This window comes from Carcharodon carcharias, chromosome 24 (assembly GCF_017639515.1).
Source record: "Carcharodon carcharias isolate sCarCar2 chromosome 24, sCarCar2.pri, whole genome shotgun sequence".
Classification (NCBI taxonomy): Eukaryota; Metazoa; Chordata; class Chondrichthyes; order Lamniformes; family Lamnidae; genus Carcharodon; species Carcharodon carcharias.
The window spans coordinates 13,091,419-13,114,269 of NC_054490.1; the positions used below are offsets into that span (position 1 = coordinate 13,091,419).

Below are 22,851 nucleotides of genomic sequence, written 5' to 3' on the forward strand. Positions count from 1 at the left end.
CATTGGAGAGACTCCCCCTTTAAACAGGGTCCCTGACGGAGAGACTCCCACTTTAAACAGGGTCCCCGACGGAGCGACTTCCTCTTTAAACAGGTTCCCCAATGGAGAGACTCCCCCTTTAAACAGGGTCCCCGACGGAAAGACTTCCTTTTTAAACAGTGTCCCCAATGGAGAGACACCCTCTTTAAACGGGGTCCCCAATTGTGAGAGTCCCCCTTTAAACAGGGTCCCTGATGGAGAGACTCCCCCTTTAAACAGGGTCCCTGATGGAGAGACTCACTCTTTAAACAGGGTCCCTGATGGAGAGACTCCCTCTTTAAACAGGGCCCACGAGGGAGAGACTCCCTCTTTAAACAGGGTCCCCGACGGAGAGACTCCCTCTTTAAACAGGGTCCCCAACAGAGAGACTCCTTCTTTAAACAGGGTCCCCGACGGAGAGACTCCCTATTTAAACAGGGTCCCCATCGGAGAGAATCCCTCTTTAAACAGGGTCCCTGACAGAGAGACCCCCACTTTAAACAGGGTCCCCAAGGGAGAAATTTCCTCTTTAAACAAGATCCCCGAGGTTGAGACTCCTTCTTTAAACAGGGTCCCCAACGGAGAGATTTCCTCTTTAAACTGGGTCCCTGAGGGAGGGACTCCCTCTTTCAACAGGGTCCCCGAGGGAGAAACTCCCTCTTTAAACAGGGTCCCTGATGGAGAGACTCCCTCTTTAAACGGGGTCGCCGACGGAGAGGCTCCCCCTTTAAACAGGGTCCCTGACGGAGAGACTCCCTCTTTAAACAGGGTCCCTGATGGAGAGACTCCCTCTTTAAAAAGGGTCCCTGATGGAGAGACCCGCTCTTTAAACAGTGTCCGTGACGGAGAGAACCCCACTTGAAAGAGGGTGCCCGAGGGAGAGACACCCTCTTTAAACAAGGTACCCGGGGGAGAGACTCCCTCTTTAAGCAGGGTCCCCGATGTGGAGACTCCCCCTTTAAACAGGGTCCCCGATGTGGAGACTCCCCCTTTAAACAGGGTCCCTGACGGAGAGACCCCCACTTTAAACTGAGCCCCGAGGGAGAGACTCCCTCTTTAAACAAGGTACCCGAGGGAGAGAATCCCTCTTTAAACAGGGTCCCCGAGGGAGAGACTCCCTCTTTAAACAGGGTCCCTGACGGAGAGACTCCCTGAATAAACAGGGTCCCCGAGGGAGAGACTCCCTCTTTAAACTGGGTCACCAATGGAGAGACTCCCCCTTTAAACAGGGTCCCCGATGGAGAGACTCCCTCTTTAAACAGGGTCCCTGATGGAGAGACTCCCTCTTTAAACAGAGTCCCTGACGGAGAGACTCTCTCTTTAAACAGGTCCCTGATGGAGAGACCCCCACTTTAAACTGGGTCCCCGAGGGAGACTCCCTCTTTAAACAAGGTACCCGAGGGAGAGACTCCCTCTTTAAACAGGGTCCCCGAGGGAGAGACTCCCTCTTTAAACAGGGTCCCTGACGGAGAGTCACCCTGAGTAAACAGGGTCCCGGAGGGAGAGACTCCCTCTTTAAACTGGGTCACCATTGGAGAGACTCCCCCTTTAAACAGGGTCCCTGACGGAGAGGCTCCCACTTTAAACAGGGTCCCCGACGGAGCGACTTCCTCTTTAAACAGGTTCCCCAATGGAGAGACTCCCCCTTTAAACAGGGTCCCCGACGGAAAGACTTCCTTTTTAAACAGTGTCCCCAATGGAGAGACTCCCTCTTTAAACGGGGTCCCCAATTGTGAGAGTCCCCGTTTAAGCAGGGTCCCTGATGGAGAGACTCCCCCTTTAAACAGGGTCCCTGATGGAGAGACTCCCTCTTTAAACAGGGTCCCTGATGGAGAGACTCCCTCTTTAAACAGGGTCCTCGACGGAGAGACTCCCTCTTTAAACAGGGTCCCCAACAGAGAGACTCCCTCTTTAAACAGGGTCCCCGACGGAGAGACTCCCTATTTAAACAGGGTCCCCATCGGAGAGAATCCCTCTTTAAACAGGGTCCCCAAGGGAGAAATTTCCTCTTTAAACAAGATCCCCGAGGTTGAGACTCCGTCTTTAAACAGGGTCCCCGAGGGAGAGACTCCCTCTTTATACAGGGTCCCTGACGGAGAGACACCCTGAATAAACAGGGTCCCCGAGGGAGAGACTCCCTCTTTAAACAGGGTCCCCGAGGGAGAGACCCCCACTTTAAACAGGGTCCCTGAGAGAGAGATGCCATCTTTAAACAGGGTCCGTGACGGAGAGACTCCCTCTTTAAACAGGGTCCCTGACGGAGAGACTCCTTGAATAAACAGGGTCCCCTAGGGAGAGACTCCCTCTTTAAACAGGGTCCCCTAATGGAGAGACACCGCCTTTAAACAGGGTCCCCGACGGAGTGACTTCCTCTTTAAATAGGGTCCCCAATGGAGAGACTCCCCCTTTAAACAGTGTCCCGGATGGAGAGACTCCCTGAATAAACAGGGTCCCCGAGGGAGATACTCCCTCTTTAAACAGGGTCCCTGATGGAGAGACTCCCTCTTTAAGCAGGCTCCCAGACGGACAGACTCCCTCTTTAAACAGCGTCCCTGACGGAGAGACTCCCTCTTTAAACAGGGACCCTGACGGAGAGACCCCGTCTTTAAACAGGGGCCCCAAGGGAGGGACTCCCTCTTTAAACAGGGTCCCCGATGTGGAGACTCCCCCTTTAAACAGGGTCCCCGATGGAGAGACTCCCCCTTTAAACAGGGTCCCTGATGGAGAGACACCCTCTTTAAACAGGGTCCCTGATGGAGAGACTCCCTCTTTAAACAGAGTCACGAGGGAAAGACTCTCTCTTTATACAGGGTCCCCGACGGAGAGACGCCCTCTTTAAACAGGGTCCCTGACAAGAGAGACTCCCTCTTTAAACAGTGTCCCCGACGGAGAGACTCCCTATTTAAACAGGGTCGCCATCGGAGAGACTCCCTCTTTAAACAGGGTCCCTGACGGAGAGACCCCCACTTTAAACAGGGTCCCCTAGGGAGAGACTCCCTCTTTAAACAAGATCCCCGAGGGTGAGACTCCCTCTTTAAACAGGGTCCCCGAGGGAGAGACTCCCTCTTAATACAGGGACCCTGACGGAGAGACTCCCTGAAAAAACAGGGTCGCCGAGGGAGAGACTCCCTCTTTAAACAGGGTCCCCGAGGGAGAGACTCCCTCTATAAACAGGGTCCCCGACAGAGAGACTCCCTCTATAAACAGGGTCCCTGATGGAGAGACCCCCACTTTAAACTGGGTCCCCGAGGGAGAGACTCCCTATTTAAACAGGGTCCCCGAGAGAGTGACGCCATCTTTAAACAGGGTCCGTGACGGAGAGACTCTCTCTTTAAACAGGCTCCCTGACGGCGACTCCTCCACTTTAAACTGGGTCCCCGAGGGAAAGTCTCCCTCTTTAAACAGGGTCCCCGAGGGAGAGACTCCCTCTTCAAACAGGGTCCCCGAGAGAGAGACTCCCTCTTTAAACAGGATCCCTGAGGGAGAGACTCCCCCTTTAAACAGGGTCCCCGAGGGAGAGACTCCCTCTTTAAACAGGGTCCCCGAGGGAGAGACTCGCTCTTTAAACAGGGTCCCCAGGGGAGAGACGCCCTCTGTAAACGGGGTCCCCAAAGGAGAGACTCCCTCTTTAAGCATGGTCCCCGAAGGAGAGACTTTCTGTTTAAACAGGGTCCCTGATGGAGAGACTCCCCATTTAAACAGTGTTCCCGACGGAGAGACTCCCTCTTCAAACAGCATCCTGGATGGAGAGACTCCCTCTTTAAACAGGGTCCCCGAGAGAGAGACTCCAACTTTAAACAGGGTCCCCAAGGGAGAGACTCCCTCTTTAAACAGGGTCCCTGACGGAGAGACTCCCTCTTTAAACAGGGTCCCCGAGGGAGAGACTCCCTCTTTAAACAGGGTCCCTGACGGAGAGACTCCTTGAATAAACAGGGTCCCCTAGGGAGAGACTCCCTCTTTAAACAGGGTCCCCTAATGGAGAGACACCGCCTTTAAACAGGGTCCCCGACGGAGTGACTTCCTCTTTAAATAGGGTCCCCAATGGAGAGACTCCCCCTTTAAACAGTGTCCCGGATGGAGAGACTCCCTGAATAAACAGGGTCCCCGAGGGAGATACTCCCTCTTTAAACAGGGTACCTGATGGAGAGACTCCCTCTTTAAGCAGGCTCCCAGACGGACAGACTCCCTCTTTAAACAGCGTCCCTGACGGAGAGACTCCCTCTTTAAACAGGGACCCTGACGGAGAGACCCCGTCTTTAAACAGGGGCCCCAAGGGAGAGACTCCCTCTTTAAACAAGGTACCCGAGGGAGAGACTCCTCTTTAAACAGGGTCCCCGACGGAGAGACTTCCTCTTTTAACAGGGTCCCTGACGGAGAGAACCCCACTTGAAAGAGGGTGCCCGAGGGAGAGACACCCTCTTTAAACAAGTTACCCAAGGGAGAGACTCCCTCTTTAAACAGGGTCCCTGACGGAGGGACTCCCTCTTTAAACAGGGTCCCCGATGTGGAGACTCCCCCTTTAAACAGGGTCCCCGATGGAGAGACTCCCCCTTTAAACAGGGTCCCTGATGGAGAGACTCCCTCTTTAAACAGGGTCCCTGATGGAGAGACTCCCTCTTTAAACAGAGTCACCGAGGGAAAGACTCTCTCTTTATACAGGGTCCCCGACGGAGAGACGCCCTCTTTAAACAGGGTCCCTGACAAGAGAGACTCCCTCTTTAAACAGTGTCCCCGACGGAGAGACTCCCTATTTAAACAGGGTCGCCATCGGAGAGACTCCCTCTTTAAACAGGGTCCCTGACGGAGAGACCCCCACTTTAAACAGGGTCCCCTAGGGAGAGACTCCCTCTTTAAACAAGATCCCCGAGGGTGAGACTCCCTCTTTAAACAGGGTCCCCGAGGGAGAGACTCCCTCTTAATACAGGGACCCTGACGGAGAGACTCCCTGAAAAAACAGGGTCGCCGAGGGAGAGACTCCCTCTTTAAACAGGGTCCCCGAGGGAGAGACTCCCTCTATAAACAGGGTCCCCGACAGAGAGACTCCCTCTATAAACAGGGTCCCTGATGGAGAGACCCCCACTTTAAACTGGGTCCCCGAGGGAGAGACTCCCTATTTAAACAGGGTCCCCGAGAGAGTGACGCCATCTTTAAACAGGGTCCGTGACAGAGAGACTCTCTCTTTAAACAGGCTCCCTGACGGCGAGACCTCCACTTTAAACTGGGTCCCCGAGGGAAAGTCTCCCTCTTTAAACAGGGTCCCCGAGGGAGAGACTCCCTCTTCAAACAGGGTCCCCGAGAGAGAGACTCCCTCTTTAAACAGGATCCCTGAGGGAGAGACTCCCCCTTTAAACAGGGTCCCCGAGGGAGAGACTCCCTCTTTAAACAGGGTCCCCGAGGGAGAGACTCGCTCTTTAAACAGGGTCCCCAGGGGAGAGACGCCCTCTGTAAACGGGGTCCCCAAAGGAGAGACTCCCTCTTTAAGCATGGTCCCCGACGGAGAGACTTTCTGTTTAAACAGGGTCCCTGATGGAGAGACTCCCCATTTAAACAGTGTTCCCGACGGAGAGACTCCCTCTTCAAACAGCATCCTGGATGGAGAGACTCCCTCTTTAAACAGGGTCCCCGAGAGAGAGACTCCAACTTTAAACAGGGTCCCCAAGGGAGAGACTCCCTCTTTAAACAGGGTCCCTGACGGAGAGACTCCCTCTTTAAACAGGGACCCCGAGTGAGATACTACCTCTTTAAACAGAGTCCCCGCCGGAGAGACTCCCCCTGTAAATGGGGTCCCCAACGGAGAGACTCCCCCTTTAAACAGGTTCCTAGATGGAGAGACTCCCTCTTAAACAGGGTCCCCTGATGGAGAGACTCCCCATTTAAACAGGGTCCCCGACGGAGAGACTCCCTCTTTAAACAGGGTCCCAGATGGAGAGACTCCCTCTTTAAACAGGGTCCCTGATGGAGAGACTCCCCCTTTAAACAGGGTCCCGGATCGAGAGACTCCCTCTTTAAACGAGGTCCCCGATGGAGAGACTTCCTCTTTAAATAGGGTCCCCAATGGAGAGACTCACTCTTTAAACAGGTTCCCAGATGGAGACCCTCCCTCTTTAAACAGGGTCCCCGAGGGAGAGACTCCTTCTTTAAGCAGGGTCCCCAGGGGAGAGACGCCCTCTTTGAACAGGTTCCCTGATGAAGAGACTCCCCATTTAAACAGGGTCCCCGATGGAGAGACTCCCTCTTTAAACCTGGTCCCCGTCGGAGAGGCTTTCTGTTTAAACAGGGTCCCTGATGGAGAGACTCCCTCTTTGAGCAGGGTCCCAGATGGAGAGACTCCCTCTTTAAACAGGGCCCCCGAGGGAGAGACTCCCTCTTTAAACAGGGTCCCTGAGAGAGAGATACTCCCTTTTTAAACAGTGTCCCTGAAGGAGAGACTCCCTCTTTGAACAGGGTCCCGGATGAAGAGACTCCCCCTTTAAACAGGGTTCCCGATGGAGAGACTCCCTCTTTACACAGTGTCCCTGACAGACAGACTCCCTCTTTAAACAGGTTTCCCGAGGGAGAGAACCCACTTTAAACAGGGTCCCTGAGGGAGAGACCCCCTCTTTAAACAGGGTCCCCGAGGGAGAGACTCCCTCTTTAAACAGGGTCACCGAGGGAGCGACTCCTTCTTAAAACAGGGTCCCCGAGGGAGAGACTCCCTCTTTAAACTGGGCCACCGAGGGAGAGACTCCCTCTTTAAACCGGGTCCCTGACGGAGAGACTTCCTCTTTAAACAGGGTCCCTGATGGAGAGACTCCCTCTTTAAACAGTGTCCCCAATGTAGAGACTCCCCCCCTTTAAACAGGGTCCCTGATGGAGAGACCCACACTTTAAACTGGGTCCCCGAGGGAGAGACTCCCTGTTTAAACAGGGACTCTGACGGAAAGACTCCCTCTTTAAACCAAGTCCCCGAGAGAGAGACTCCATCTTTAAACAGGGACCCGATGGAGAGACTCCCTCTTAAAACAGGGTCCCCGAGAGAGAGACTCCCTCTTTAAACAGGGTCCCCGACGGAGAGACCCCCTGTTTAAACAGGGACTCTGACGGAAAGACTCCTTCTTTAAACAGGTTCCCTGAAGGAGAGACCCCCACTTTAAACAGGGTCCCCGAGGGAGGGAGTCACCCTTTACACAGGATCCCCGACAGAGAGACTCCTTCTTTAAACAGGGTCCCCAACGGAGAGACTTCCTCTTTAAACTGGGTCCCTGAGGGTGGGACTCCCTCTTTCAACAGGGTCCCCGAGGGAGAAACTCCCTCTTTAAACAGGGTACCGGATGGAGAGACTCCCTCTTTAAACAGGATACTTGATGGAGAAACTCGCTCTTTAAACGGTGTCAGCGATGGAGAGACTACCCCTTTAAGTAGGATCCCCGATGGAGAGAGTCCCCCTTCAAACAGGGTCCCTGATGGAGAGACTCCCTCTTTAAACGGGGTCGCCGACGGAGAGACTCCCCCTTTAAACAGGGTCCCTGATGGAGAGACTCCCTCTTTAAACAGGGTCCCTGATGGAGAGATTCCCTCTTTAAAAAGGGTCCCTGATGGAGAGACCCCCTCTTTAAACAGGGTCCCTGATGGAGAGACTCCCACTTTAAACTGGTTCCCCGAGGGAGAGACTCCCTCCTTAAACAGGGTCCCCGAGAGAGAGACTCCATCTTTAAACAGGGTCCGTGACGGAGAGAACCCTACTTGAAAGAGGGTGCCCGAGGGAGAGACTCCCTCTTTAAACAAGGTACCCGGGGGAGAGACTCCCTCTTTAAACAGGGTCCCCGATGTGGAGACGCCCTCTTTAAACAGGGTCCCCGATGTGGAGACTCCCCCTTTAAACAGGGTCCCTGACGGAGAGACCCCCACTTTAAACTGAGCCCCGAGGGAGAGACTCCCTCTTTAAACAAGGTACCAGAGGGAGAGACTCCCTCTTTAAACAGGGTCCCCGAGGGAGAGACTCCCTCTTTAAACAGGGTCCCTGACGGAGAGACTCCCTGAATAAACAGGGTCCCCGAGGGAGAGACTCCCTCTTTAAACTGGGTCACCAATGGAGAGACTCCCCCTTTAAACAGGGTCCCCGATGGAGAGAATCCCTCTTTAAACAGGGTCCCTGATGGAGAGACTCCCTCTTTAAACAGATTCCCTGACGGAGAGACTCCCTCTTTAAACAGGTCCCTGATGGAGAGACCCCCACTTTAAACTGGGTCCCCGAGGGAGAGACTCCCTCTTTAAACAAGGTACCCGAGGGAGAGACTCCCTCTTTAAACAGGGTCCCCGAGGGAGAGACTCCCTCTTTAAACAGGGTCCCTGACGGAGAGTCACCCTGAATAAACAGGGTCCCGGAGGGAGAGACTCCCTCTTTAAACTGGGTCACCAATGGAGAGACTCCCCCTTCAAACAGAGTCCCTGACGGAGAGACTCCCACTTTAAACAGGGTCCCCGACGGAGCGACTTCCTCTTTAAACAGGTTCCCCAATGGAGAGACTCCCCCTTTAAACAGGGTCCCCGACGGAAAGACTTCCTTTTTAAACAGGGTCCCCAATGGAGAGACTCCCTCTTTAAATGGGATCCCCAATTGTGAGAGTCCCCCTTTAAACAGGGTCCCTGATGGAGAGACTCCCTCTTTAAACAGGGTCCCTGATGGAGAGACTCCCTCTTTAAACAGGGTCCACGAGGGAGAGACTCCCTCTTTAAACAGTGTCCCCGAGGGAGAGACTCCCTCTTTAAACAGGGTCCCCAACAGAGAGACTCCCTCTTTAAACAGGGTCCCCGACGGAGAGACTCCCTATTTAAACAGGGTCCCCATCGGAGAGACTCCCTCTTTAAACAGGGTCCCTGACAGAGAGACCCCCACTTTAAAAAGGGTCCCCAAGGGAGAGACTCCCTCTTTAAACAAGATCCCCGAGGTTGAGACTCCCTCTTTAAACAGGGTCCCCGAGGGAGAGACTCCCTCTTTATACAGGGTCCCTGACGGAGAGACACCCTGAATAAACAGGGTCCCCGAGGGAGAGACTCCCTCTTTAAACAGGTTCCCCGAGGGAGAGACTCCCTCTATAAACAGGGTCCCTGACAGAGAGACTCCCTCTATAAACAGGTTCCCTGATGGAGAGAACCCCACTTTAAACAGGGTCCCCGAGAGAGAGATGCCATCTTTAAACAGGGTCCGTGACGGAGAGACTCCCTCTTTAAACAGGGTCCCTGATGGAGAGACTCCCTCTTTAAACAGGGTCACCGATGGAGAGTCTCCCTCTTTAAACAATGTACCCGAGGGAGAGACTCTCCCTTTGAACAGGGTCCCCGAGCGAGAGACTCCCTCTTTAAACAGGGTCCCTGACGGAGAGACTCCTTGAATAAACAGGGTCCCCTAGGGAGAGACTCCCTCTTTAAACAGGGTCCCCTAATGGAGAGACTACGCCTTTAAACAGGGTCCCTGACGGAGAGACTCCCTCTTTAAACAGGGTCCCCGACGGAGTGACTTCCTCTTTAAATAGGGTCCCCAATGGAGAGACTCCCCCTTTAAACAGTATCCCGGATGGAGAGACTCCCTGAATAAACAGGGTCCCCGAGGGAGATACTCCCTCTTTAAACAGGGTCCCTGATGGAGAGACTTCCTGAATAAACAAGGTCCCTGATGGAGAGACTCCCTCTTTAAACAGGGTCCCAGACGGAGAGACTCCCTCTTTAAACAGGATCCCTGACGGAGAGACTCCCTCTATAAACAGGGTCCCTGATGGAGAGACTCCCTCTTTAAACAGGTTTCCTGATGGAGAGACCGCCACTTTAAACTTGGTCCTCGAGGGAGAGACTCCCTCTTTAAACAAGGTACCCGAGGGAGAGACTCCCTCTTTAAACAGGCTCCCCAAGGGAGAGACTCCCTCTTTAAACAGGGTCCCCAATGGAGAGGCTCCCCCTTTAAACAGGGTCCCTGACGGAGAGACTCCCTCTTTAAACAGGGTCCCCGACGCAGAGACTTCCTCTTTAAACAGGGTCCCCAATAGAGAGACTCCCTCTTTAAACAGCGTCCCGGATGGAGAGACTCCCCCTTTAAACAGGGTCCCCGACGGAGAGACTCACTCTTTAAACAGGGTCCCGGATGGAGAGACTCCCTCTTTAAACAAGGTCCCCGAGTTAGAGACTCCCTCTTTAAACAGTGTCCCCGAGGGAGAGACTCCCTCTTTAAACAAGTTCCCCGAGGGAGAGACTCCCTCTTTAAACAGGATCCCTGAGGGACAGACTCCCTCTTTAAACAGGGTCCCCGAGGGAGAGACTCCCTCTTTAAACAGCATCCCCGATGGAGAGACTCCCTCTTTAAGCAGGGTCCCCAGGGGAGAGACGCCCTCTTTAAACGGGGTCCCCAAGGGAGAGACTCCCTCTTTAAGCATGGTCCCCGACGGAGAGACTTTCTGTTTAAACAGGGTCCCCGATGGAGAGACTCCCTCTTTAAACAGGGTCCCCGAGGGAGAGACTCCCTCTTTGTACAGAGTCCCGGATGGAGAGACTCCCTCTTTAAACAGGGTCCCCGAGGGAGAGAGACTCCCTTTTTAAACAGGGTTCCCGCGGGAGAGACTGCCTCTTTAAACAGGGTCCCTGAGGGAGAGAGACTCCCTTTTTAAACAGGGTCCCCGAGGGAGAGACTCCCTCTTTAAACAGGGTCCCCGACGGAGAGACTCCCCATTTAAACGGGGTCCCCAAGGGAGAGACTCCCTCTTTAAGCATGGTCCCCGACGGAGAGACTTTCTGTTTAAACAGGGTCCCTGATGGAGAGACTCCCCACTTAAACAGGGTCCCCGACGGAGAGAGACTCCCTTTTTAAACAGAGTTCCGGATGGAGAGACTCCGTCTTTAAACAGGGTCCCCGAGGGAGAGACTCCCTCTTTAAACAGGGTCCCTGAGAGAGAGACTCCCTTTTTAAACAGGCTCCCTGAAGGAGCGACTCCCTCTTTAAACAGGGTCCCAGACGGAGAGACTCCCTCTTTAAACAGGATCCCTGACGGAGAGACTCCCTCTATAAACAGGGTCCCCGATGGAGAGACTCCCTCTTTAAACAGGTTTCCTGATGGAGAGACCGCCACTTTAAACTTGGTCCCCGAGGGAGAGACTCCCTCTTTAAACAAGGTACCCGAGGGAGAGACTCCCTCTTTAAACAGGCTCCCCAAGGGAGAGACTCCCTCTTTAAACAGGTTCCCTGATGGAGAGACTCCCTGAATAAACAGGCTCCTTGAGGGAGAGACTCCCTCTTTAAACAGGGTCCCCAGTGGAGAGGCTCCCCCTTTAAACAGGGTCCCTGACGGAGAGACTCCCTCTTTAAACAGGGTCCCCGACGCAGAGACTTCCTCTTTAAATAGGGTCCCCAATAGAGAGACTCCCTCTTTAAACAGCGTCCCGGATGGAGAGACTCCCCCTTTAAACAGGGTCCCCGACGGAGAGACTCCCTCTTTAAACAAGGTCCCCGAGGTAGAGACTCCCTCTTTAAACATTGTCCCCGAGGGAGAGACTCCCTCTTTAAACAAGTTCCCCGAGGGAGAGACTCCCTCCTTAAACAGCGTCCCCGAGAGAGAGACTCCCTCTTTAAACAGGATCCCTGAGGGAGAGGCTCCCTCTTTAAACAGGGTTCGCGAGGGTGAGACTCTCTCGTTAAACAGGGTCCCCGAGGGAGAGACTCCTTCTTTAACAGGGTCCCTGAGGGAGAGACTCCCTCTTTAAACAGGGTCCCCGAGGGAGAGACTCCCTCTTTAAACAGCGTCCCCGATGGAGAGACTCCCTCTTTAAGCAGGGTCCCCAGAGGAGAGACGCCCTCTTTAAACGGGATCCCCGACGGAGAGACTCCCTCTTTAAACAGGGTCCCCGAGGGAGAGACTCCCTCTTTATACAGAGTCCCGGATGGAGAGACTCCCTCTTTAAACAGGGTCCCCGAGGGAGAGAGACTCCCTTTTTAAACAGGGTCCCCGCGGGAGAGACTGCCTCTTTAAACAGGGTCCCCGAGGGAGAGAGACTCCCTTTTTAAACAGGGTCCCCGAGGGAGAGACTCCCTCTTTAAACAGGGTCCCCGACGGAGAGACTCCCCATTTAAACGGGGTCCCCAAGGGAGAGACTCCCTCTTTAATCATGGTCCCCGACGGAGAGACTTTCTGTTTAAACAGGGTCCCTGATGGAGAGACTCCCCATTTAAACAGGGTCCCCGACGGAGAGAGACTCCCTTTTTAAACAGGGTCCCCGAGGGAGAGACTCCCTCTTTAAACAGGGTCCCCGACGGAGAGACTCCCCATTTAAACGGGGTCCCCAAGGGAGAGACTCCCTCTTTAATCATGGTCCCCGACGGAGAGACTTTCTGTTTAAACAGGGTCCCTGATGGAGAGACTCCCCATTTAAACAGGGTCCCCGACGGAGAGAGACTCCCTTTTTAAACAGGGTCCCTGAAGGAGAGACTCCCTCTTTGAACAGGGTCCCTGATGAAGAGACTCCCCCTTTAAACAGCGTCCCCGATGGAGAGACTCCCTCTTTAAGCAGGGTCCCCAGGGGAGAGACGCCCTCTTTAAACGGGGTCCCCAAGGAAGAGACTCCTTCTTTAAGCATGGTCCCCGACGGAGAGACTTTCTGTTTAAACAGGGTCCCTGATGGAGAGACTCCCTCTTTAAACAGGGTCCCCGAGGGATAGACTCCCTCTTTATACAGAGTCCCGGATGGAGAGACTCCCTCTTTAAACAGGGTCCCCGACGGAGAGACCTTCTGTCTAAACAGGGTCCCTGATGGAGAGACTCCCTCTTTAAACAGGGTCTCCGAGGGAGAGACTCCCTCTTTAAACAGGGACCCCGACGGAGAGACTTTCTGTTTAAACAGGGTCCCTGATGGAGAGACTCCCCATTTAAACAGGGTCCCTGACGGAGAGACTCCCTCTTTAAACAGAGTCCCGGATGGAGAGACTTCCTCTTTAAACAGGGTCCCCGAGGGAGAGACTCCCTCTTTAAACAGGGTCCCCGACGGAGAGACTCCCTCTTTAAACAGGGTCCCCAATGGAGAGACTCCCTCTTTAAACAGGGTCCCTGAGAGAGAGACTCCCTTTTTAAACAGGGTCCCTGAAGGAGAGACTCCCTCTTTGAACAGGGTCCCTGATGAAGAGACTCCCCCTTTAAACAGCGTCCCCGACGGAGAGACTCACTCTTTAAACAGGGTTCCGGATCGAGAGTCTCCCTCTTTAAATAGGGTCCCCGAGGGAGAGACTCCCTCTTTAAACAGGGACCCCGAGTGAGATACTACCTCTTTAAACAGAGTCCCCGACGGAGAGACTCCCCCTGTAAATGGGGTCCCCAACGGAGAGACTCCCCCTTTAAACAGGGTCCTGGATGGAGAGACTCCCTCTTAAACAAGGTCCCTGATGGAGAGACTCCCCATTTAAACGGGGTCCCGGATGGAGAGACTCTCTCTTTAAACAGGGTCCCCGAGGGAGAGACTCCCTCTTTAAACAGGGTCCCTGAGAGAGAGACACCCTTTTTAAACAGGGTCCCTGAAGGAAAGTCTCCCTCTTTGAACAGGGTCCCAGATGAAGAGACTCCCCCTTTAAACAGGGTCCCCGATGGAGAGACTCCCTCTTTAAACAGGGTCCCGGATCGAGAGACTCCCTCTTTAAACAGGGTCCCCGAGGGCGAGACTCCCTCTTTAAACAGGGACTCCGAGTGAGATACTCCCTCTTTAAACAGGTTCCCGGATGGAGAGACTCCCTCTTAAGCAGTTTCCCCGACGGATATACTCCGTCTTTAAACAGGGTCCCTGATGGAGAGACTCTCTCTTTAAAAGAGTTCACTGAGGGAGAGACTCCCTCTTTAAACAGGGTCCTCGAGGGAGAGACTCCCTCTTTAAAAGGGGTCACCGAGGGAGAGACTCCCTCTTTAAACAGGGTCCCTGAAGGAGAGACTCCCTCTTTAAATAGGATCCCTGATGGTGCTTATCCCCCAGTGATATGTGAAGCTTTGAAATTGTAATGAATTTTACACCCCTCTGCTCTTTCTCCTCCAACAGGTCACATCAAGTTTAAATGCTGCCCTCGAGCCGATCGTGAAAATGCTTCCACATGTGGGTTATAAGGGTAGGTCAGAAATACCGCTGCATAATGTTGGGAGCTGGCAAAGCGACTGATTGAAATGAACAGGTTACACCCCACAGTAGAAATTCACCCTACATCCCTTAAGCCCACATTCTCCATATAACTCTCATCCTACTTTCTCTCATTATCCCACATTTACGTTCACCAACATCCCTCAATTACACATTCACTGACATCCCACAATCCCACATTCACCGACATCCCATATCCCACATTCACTGACATCCCTTAATTACACATTCACCGACATCCCTCAATCCCACATTCACCAACATCCCACAATCCCACATTTGCCGACATCCCACAATCCCACATTCACTGACATCCCACAATCCCACATTCACCAACATCCCTCTATCCCACATTCACTGACATCCCTCTATCCCACATTCACTGACATCCCACAATCCCACATTCATCGTCATCCCACAATCCCACATTCACAGTCATCCCACAATCCCACATTCACCAACATCCCATAATTCCACATTCACCGACATCCCTCTATCCCACATTCACCAACATCCCTCAATCCCGCATTCACCGACATCCCTCTATCCCACATTCACCAACATCCCTCTATCCCACATTCACCGACATCCCTCTATCCCACATTCACCGACATCCCTCAATCCCGCATTCACCGACATCCCTCTATCCCGCATTCACCGACATCCCTCTATCCCACATTCACCGACATCCCTCTATCCCACATTCACCGACATCCCACAATGCAACATTCCCACATTCACTGACATCCCTCGATCCCACATTCACCTTATCCCTCAATCCCACCTTCTCCCCATATCCCTTAATCCCACATTCTCTCCTGATGTGTGTTTTGGACACTAACACACTTTGCTTCCATTTCTGTTCACCTCCAGGTAAAACACGGACTCTGTCTTTGAATCTGGATAAGATTATTCCCTGGAAACTGGCTCCATTTTACCGATATGAAGGATCTCTCACCACTCCACCCTGTACAGAGAATGTCATTTGGACTATTATCGAGCGCCCCATGTCTATGAGTATCTCACAGGTACAGTTCTGTTAGCAACCCTCCGTAAGTCCGCGACAGAGGCCGGGGAGAGATTGAGGCATTGGGGTAACTTCAGAACATATGGAGAGAGGAGCAGGAGGAGGCCATTCAGCTCCTCGAGCCTGTGTTCTCTTCCATTCAATCATGGCTAATCTTCTAACTCAACTCCCCCTCCCAATTAAGGTTAGAAGATATTATTAAAGGTGTTATAGCAGGACACTTGGAAAAATTCTGGGTAATCAGGCAGAGTCAATGTGGTTTTGTGAAAGGGAAAGAGTGTTTAACCCAATTTATTGGAGTTCATTGAAGTAGTCACATGTGCTGTGGATAAAGGGGAAGTGGTGGATGTACTGTACTTAGATTTCCAGAAGACATTTAATAAAGTGCCACATGAAAGGTTATTGTAGAAAATAAAAGATGCTGGTAACATATTGGCGTGGATAGAAAATTGGATGGCTAACAGAAAGCAGAGAGTATGCTTAAATGGGTCTTTTTATGGTTTACAGAATGTGATGACTGGTGTGTCACAAGGATTAGTGCTGGGGCCTTAACTGTTCACAATTTATATAAATGACTTGGATGAAGGGACCGAAGGAATGGTGGCTAAATATGCTGATGACACAAAGATAGGTAGGAAAGTGTTTCTGACAGGAGGAGTTTAATTTAAACAGCCTGGATTTCCCCTCTGATCACCCATCCATAGACAGAATGGCGTTTTTGATTTCTGATATCTCCCTTTATAAGTGGTAACATAGTTTACCCAACCCTTCAGTTTTAGAATGATACAATCCTCTATTAATAAATCCACAGCAAACTTGAGATAGGATAAAATCAGAGGGTCAGTTAAAATCAGAGGGTCAGTTTATTTTGCAGACACACACACACACACACAAACTCAAACACACAAAAAACACACACAAACACACACACACACACACACACAAACACACACACACACACACAAAAACATACACACGCACAGACAAACACACACAAACGCACACACACAAAAAAACACACACACACAAACGCACACACACAAAAACACACACAAAAACACACATACATTCACACAAACACACACACAAAAACATACACACGCACACACAAACACACACACAAAAGCACACACACACAAACACACACACAAACTCAAACACACCCACACAAACGCACACACAAACTCAAACACACTCACACAAACACACACACAAACGCACACTCACACAAACACACACACAAACTCAAACACACACACAAAAACACACACATACACTCACACAAACACACACACAAAAACATACACACGCACACACAAACGCACACACACAAAAACACACAAACTCACACAAACACACTCACACAAACACACACACAAAAACATACACACAAACACACACAAACAAAAAAACACACAAAAACATACACACAAACACACACACAAACAAAAAAAACACACACACAAAAACACACACACACACAAACACACACACACAAACTCAAACACACACACACACACAAACACACACACACACAAACACACACACACACTCACACAAATACACACACAAACTCAAACACACACAAAAACACACACACAAACGCACACTCACACAAACACACACACACACAAACACACACATAAACTCAAACACACACACAAACACACACACAAACGCACACACACAAACACACACACCAATGCACACACACACAAATTCAAACACACACACAAACACACACAGAAACGCACACTCACACGAACACACACACACTCACACAAATACACACACAAACTCAAACACACACAAAAACACACACACAAACGCACACTCACACAAACACACACACACACAAACACACACACAAACTCAAACACACACACAAACACACACACAAACGCACACTCACACAAACAAACTCAAACACACACACACACAAACACACACACACTCACACAAACACACACACAAACTCAAACACACTCACAAACGCACACACAAATGCACGCACACACATACACACACACGTACAATGCCAGGAGGGGTTTTGCAACATCTGCCCCATTTTCTTTTCAGTGATACAATGAAAGAGGGATATGGGAAAAAAGGGGTACAAGGCAAGACCATGATAAAAATAAGAGTTATGGTTTCACATGAGTCCAGAGTCCTGTAAGTGAACGTCCAATGAAAGTTCGTTCAGTTGGCTTTGACTGGCACAATTCCTGGTCTTGGTCATAGGAAAGCGATTGCAGGTTGAGGTGGTTGAAGGTGCAGCAAAGTATTCTTGTATCCTGTGAATTAGTTCACCCGGTAGACGAAATAGAGGGGTTGTTCTGGTCTTGGAGAGAGATGGAGGTCAGAGGCAGGCTGCTCTCCTCGAGTCCAGTTCTCTCTTCTGAGGTTAAAGTGCAATTGAAGACAGAATCCAAAAGCTGTGTGATTAAAGGGATTCAAAGAGCTCAAGTCTCGGTTATGTGACAGGGTGGTTTCAGGTCGATCTGTTCAGCTAATGAGGTCCCCCCAAACCCTTGTTGAAACCCATTGCGTTTTGAGCAGGTAACTGAAGAATCATTAGCACAACGTTGGAGCTTTGTCCAGAGCAGGCCAGTTTATCCAGAGCTGGCTGGTACAGGAGTATCATCTACGAATCCTTTGCATTAGCTTGGCTAGAATGTTAATACAATGCAAGACACATTGCACCCCAGGGCGTTCACTGTGTTAGCCCTTGTTCACTTTCAAACTGCTCAGAAGCTACCAGAAACAGGCTTGTGATCAGCTGCAGCCGGTTTATCACTCCAGCAATTGTCTGTTTTGAAAAACAGAAAAGAATGATTTCATAAAGTATCGAGGTGAATGTGAACGTATATAGAGTTTTCTCTTCCTGTCTTCTAGCCGGGACAGTACTGAGATGTGAAGAGAACATAAAGAGGCTACAAAGGGATGTAGATAGGTTGGGTGAGTGGGCAAAGAGCCAGCAAATGGAGTATAACGTGGGAAAGTGTAAAATCATCCATTTTGGCAGGAAGAATAAAAAAGAAGCTTATTCTCTAAATAGTGAGAGATTGCAGAGCTCTGAGATACAGAGGGATCTGGGTGACCCAGTGCATGAATCAATAAAGGTTAGTGTGAAGTGTATTATCTAAATAGTGAGAGATTGCAGAGCTCTGAGATACAGAGGGATCTGGGTGACCCAGTGCATGAATCAATAAAGGTTAGTGTGAAGTGTATTATCTAAATGGTGAGAGATTGCAGAGCTCTGAGATGCAGAGAGATCTGGGTGACCCAGTGCATGAATCACAAGGTTAGTGAGCAGGTACAGCAGGTAATGAGGAAAGTTAATTGAATGTTATAATTTATTGTGAGGGGGGAATTGAATACAAAAGTAGGGAGGTTATGCTCCAGTTGTACAGGGCACTGGTGAGACCACATCTGGAGTATTGTGTACAGCACTGGTCTCCTTATTTAAGGAAGGATGTAACTGCGTTGGAAGCAGTTCAGAGAAGGTTTACCAGACTAATCCCAGGAATGGGTGGGTTGTCTTATGAGGATAGGTTGGACAGGTTAGGCTCGTATCCGCTGGAGTTTAGCAGAGTGAGAGGTAACTTGATTGAAACCTTTAAGATCCTGAGGGGTCTGGACAGGGTGGATGTGGAGAGGGTGTTTCCTCTTGTGGGAGAATATAGAACGAGGGGGGGTCACAGTTTAAAAATAAGGGGTCACCCATTTAAGACAGAGATGAGGAGAAATGTTTTCTCTCAGAGGGTGGCGAGTCTTTGGAACTCGCTTCCTCAACAGGAGGTGGAAGCAGAGACTCTGAATATTTTTAAGGCCGAGCGAGATAGATCCTAGATTAACAAGGGGGTGAAAGGTTATCGAGGATAAGCAGGAGGTTACATTCAGATCAGCCATGATCCCATTGAATGGTGGAGCAGGATCGAGGGGCTGAGTGCTCTTAATTCTTATTCAGACACGTGTAAGGGAACATGGGTGCCAAATTGCGCACAGCAAGATCCCACATAGAGCAGACCTGTAATGAGCAAATATTCTGATTGTCGTGATATTGCTTGAGGGATAATTATTTACCGCAGGGTGTGGAGATGAGATACCCCTGCTCGAATAACTATACTGGACCTGGGATCTTTGCATCCGACTGACTCGAGCTTCAATTTAATGTAACCGGCGAGAGGCAGCACCTTACACAGTCTCAGTACTGACGCTCCGACAGTGCAGCACTCCCTCAGTACTGACCCTCCGACAGTGCTGCACTCCCTCAGTACTGACCCTCAAACAGTGTGGCTCTGCCTCAGCACTGACCCTCTGACAGTGCAGCACTCCCTCAGTACTGACCCTCCGACAGTGAGGCACTCCCTCAGTACTGACCCTCCGACAGTGCAGCTCTCCCTCAGTACTGACCCTCCGACAGTGCGGCACTCCCTCAGTACTGACCCTCTGACAGTGCGGTATTCCCTCAGTACTGACCCTCCAACAGTGCGGTGCTCCCTCAGTACTGACTCTCCGATAGTCCGGCACTCCCTCAGCACTGACCCTTCGACAGTGCAACGCTCACTCAGTTCTGACCCTCCAACAGTACAGCACTCCCTCAGTACTGACCCTCTGACAGTGCGGCACTCTCTCAGCACCAACCCTTTGACAGTGCGGCGCTTCCTCAGCACTCACCCTCCGACAGTGCGACGCTCCCTCAGCACTCATCCAACGACAGTGCGGCGCTCCCTCAGTACTGACCTTCCGACAGTGCGGCTCTCCCTCAGTACTGACCCTCGGACAGTGCAGCACTCCCTCACTACTGACCCTCCGACACTGCGGCACTCCCTGAGTACTGACCCTCCGACAGTGCGGCACTCCCTCAGTACTGACCCTCTGACAGTGCAGCACTCCCTCAGTACTGTCCCTCCGATAGTCCGGCACTCCCTCAGCACTGACCCTCCGACAGTGAAACGCTCACTCAGTACTGACCCTCTGACAGTGCGGCACTCTCTCATCACCGAACCTTTGACAGTGCAGCGCTTCCCCAGCACTCACCCTCCGTCAGTGCGGCGCTCCCTCAGCACTCACCCTCCGACAGTGCGGCGCTCCCTCAGTACTGACCCTCCGACAGTGCAGCTCTCCCTCAGTACTGACCCTCGGACAGTGCACACTCCCTCAGTACTGACCCTCCAACAGTGCAGCACTCCCTCAATACTGACCGTTCACCAGTGCAGCTCTGCCTCAGCACTGACCCTCCAACGGTGCTGCAGTTCCTTAGTACTGACTACCTGACAGTGCGGCTCTGCCTCAGCACTGACCCTCCAACAGTGCAGCACTCCCTCAGTACTGACCCTCCGACAGTGCGGCACTCCCTCAGTACTGACCCTCTGACAGTGCGGTATTCCCTCAGTACTGACCCTCCCGACAGTGCGGCACTCCCTCAGCACTGACCCTCCGACAGTACAATGCTCCCTCAGTACTGACCCTCCAAAAGTGTGGCACTCCCTCAGCACTCACCCTCCGACAGTACAATGCTCCCTCAGTACTGACCCTCTGACAGTGCGGCACTCCCTCAGCACCATCCTTCCGACAGTGCAGCACTCCCTCAGTACTGAGCCTCTGACAGTGCGGCACTCCCTCAGTAGTGACCCTCCGACAGTGCGGCACTCCCTCAGTACTGACCCTCTGACAGTGCGGTATTACCGCAGTACTGACCCTCCAACCGTGCGGTGCTCCCTCAGTACTGACTCTCCGATAGTCCGGCACTCCCTCAGCACTCACCCTCCGACAGTACAATGCTCCCTCAGCACTGACCCTCCGACAGCGCAGCACTCCCTCAGTACTGACCCTCTGACAGTGCAGCTCGCTCTCAGTACTGACCCTCCAACAGTACAGCACTCCCTCAGTACTGACCCTCCGACAGTGCAGCTCGCTCTCAGTACTGACCCTCCAACAGTACAGCACTCCCTCAGTACTGACCCTCTGACAGTGCGGTATTCCCTCAGTACTGACCCTCCAACAGTGCGGCACTCCCTCAGCACCATCCTTCCGACAGTGCAGCACTCCCTCAGTTCTGAACCTCCAACAGTGCAGCACTCCCTCACTACTGACCCTCCGACACTGCGGCACTCCCTCAGTACTGACCCTCCGACAGTGCGGCACTCCTTCAGTACTGACCCTCCGACAGTGCGGCACTCCCTCAGTACTGACCCTCTGACAGTGCGGTATTCCCTCAGTACTGAACCTCCAACTGTGCGGTGCTCCCTTATTACTGACTCTCCGATAGTCCGGCACTCCCTCAGCACTGACCCTCCGACAGTACAATGCTCCCTCAGCACTGACCCTCCGACAATGCAACGCTCACTCAGTTCTGACCCTCCAACAGTGCAGCACTCCCTCAGTACTGACCCTCTGACAATGCGGCACTCTCTCAGCACCGACCCTTTGACAGTGCGGCGCTTCCTCAGCACTCACCCTCCGACAGTGCGACGCTCCCTCAGCACTCACCCTCCGACAGTGCGGCGCTCCCTCAGTACTGACCCTCCGACAGTGCAGCACTCCCTCAGTACTGACAATCCGACAGTGCAGCTCTCCCTCAGTACTGACCCTCAGACAGTGCAGCACTCCCTGAGTACTGACCCTCCGACAGTGCAGCTCTCCCTCAGTACTGACCCTCTGACAGCGCGGCACTCCCTGAGTACTGACCCTCCGACAGTGTGGCACTCCCTCAGTACTGACCCTCTGACAGTGCGGCGCTCCCTCAATTACGATCCTCCGATAATCCAGTCTACACTAAACATACCTCTGTTTATGTTGAACAGTACAAGACCCTTGTGAACACCCTGAGCTGGGACTGCAACTCCTACCGGCCTGTGCAGCACCTGAATGGACGCAAGGTGACCTATTACGAGGGCTGACATTTGATCTTTCCTATGACTCCCCCCAACCATCAACTCGCCAGCGGCGGACACTGAAGTGACTTTGAACATGAAACTCTCACCTCGAACGTTGTGCGATGATGGCCAAAATGGATTAATTGAAGAAGAATACATCCTCCAGCTCTTCTGTACCATTAATCAGAGGAACATAGAGTACAAGAGAAATGAGATTTATTATTAAAAATTTGAGAAAACACTGGTTCTGCCTCAACTGGAGCAATTGTGTTTAATTCTGGGCACCACACTATAGGAATGTCTTTCGAGAGAGCGTAGGAGTGATTCACCAGAATGCTCCCAGGTTTTGAGGGACTTCAGTTCATGTGGAGAGATTGGTAGAAGCTGGGAATGTTCTCCTGGGAGCAGAGAAGGTTAAGTGGGAGATTGAATCGAGGCCTTCGAAATCCCGAGGGGGGTTTCCGATGGAGGGAATGAGGAGAAAGTGTTTCCAGTGGCAGGAGGGTGGGGAAGCGGAGGGACGCGGGTTGAAGGGAATCGGGAAAGGGAGCAGAGGGGGAGATGAGGAGAATTGATTATTTCCCACACAGCGAGTTGTTGTGATCTGGAAGACGCTGCCTGAAAGGGCGGTGGAAGCAGATTCAACAGGGGGACCCTCAAAAGTGGCAATTGGAGAAATACCTGAAGGGGAAAAATTTACAGGGATACGGGGGGAGAGGGGAGGGGGAGGGAGCAGAGGGGGGAGCATGGGATTAATTGGATAGACCTGTCAAGGAGATGGAACCAACATGGGGG

The 22,851-nt window shown here is 51.9% G+C and overlaps 1 protein-coding gene across 1 annotated transcript in view; it reads left to right on the forward strand.

Moving 5' to 3' along the window:
• The window catches only part of LOC121269345 (alpha carbonic anhydrase 8-like), a 67,358-nt gene extending 45,058 nt beyond the window's left edge, over positions 1–22,300 (forward strand). The window contains exons 11-13 of the mRNA XM_041173896.1: positions 14,053–14,119; positions 15,022–15,176; positions 21,985–22,300. Coding sequence (XP_041029830.1) covers positions 14,053–14,119; positions 15,022–15,176; positions 21,985–22,080 — 318 coding nt within the window. The 3' untranslated portion in view covers positions 22,081–22,300. The remainder of the gene's footprint in view (positions 1–14,052; positions 14,120–15,021; positions 15,177–21,984) is intronic.
• Positions 22,301–22,851: the final 551 nt, after the last annotated feature.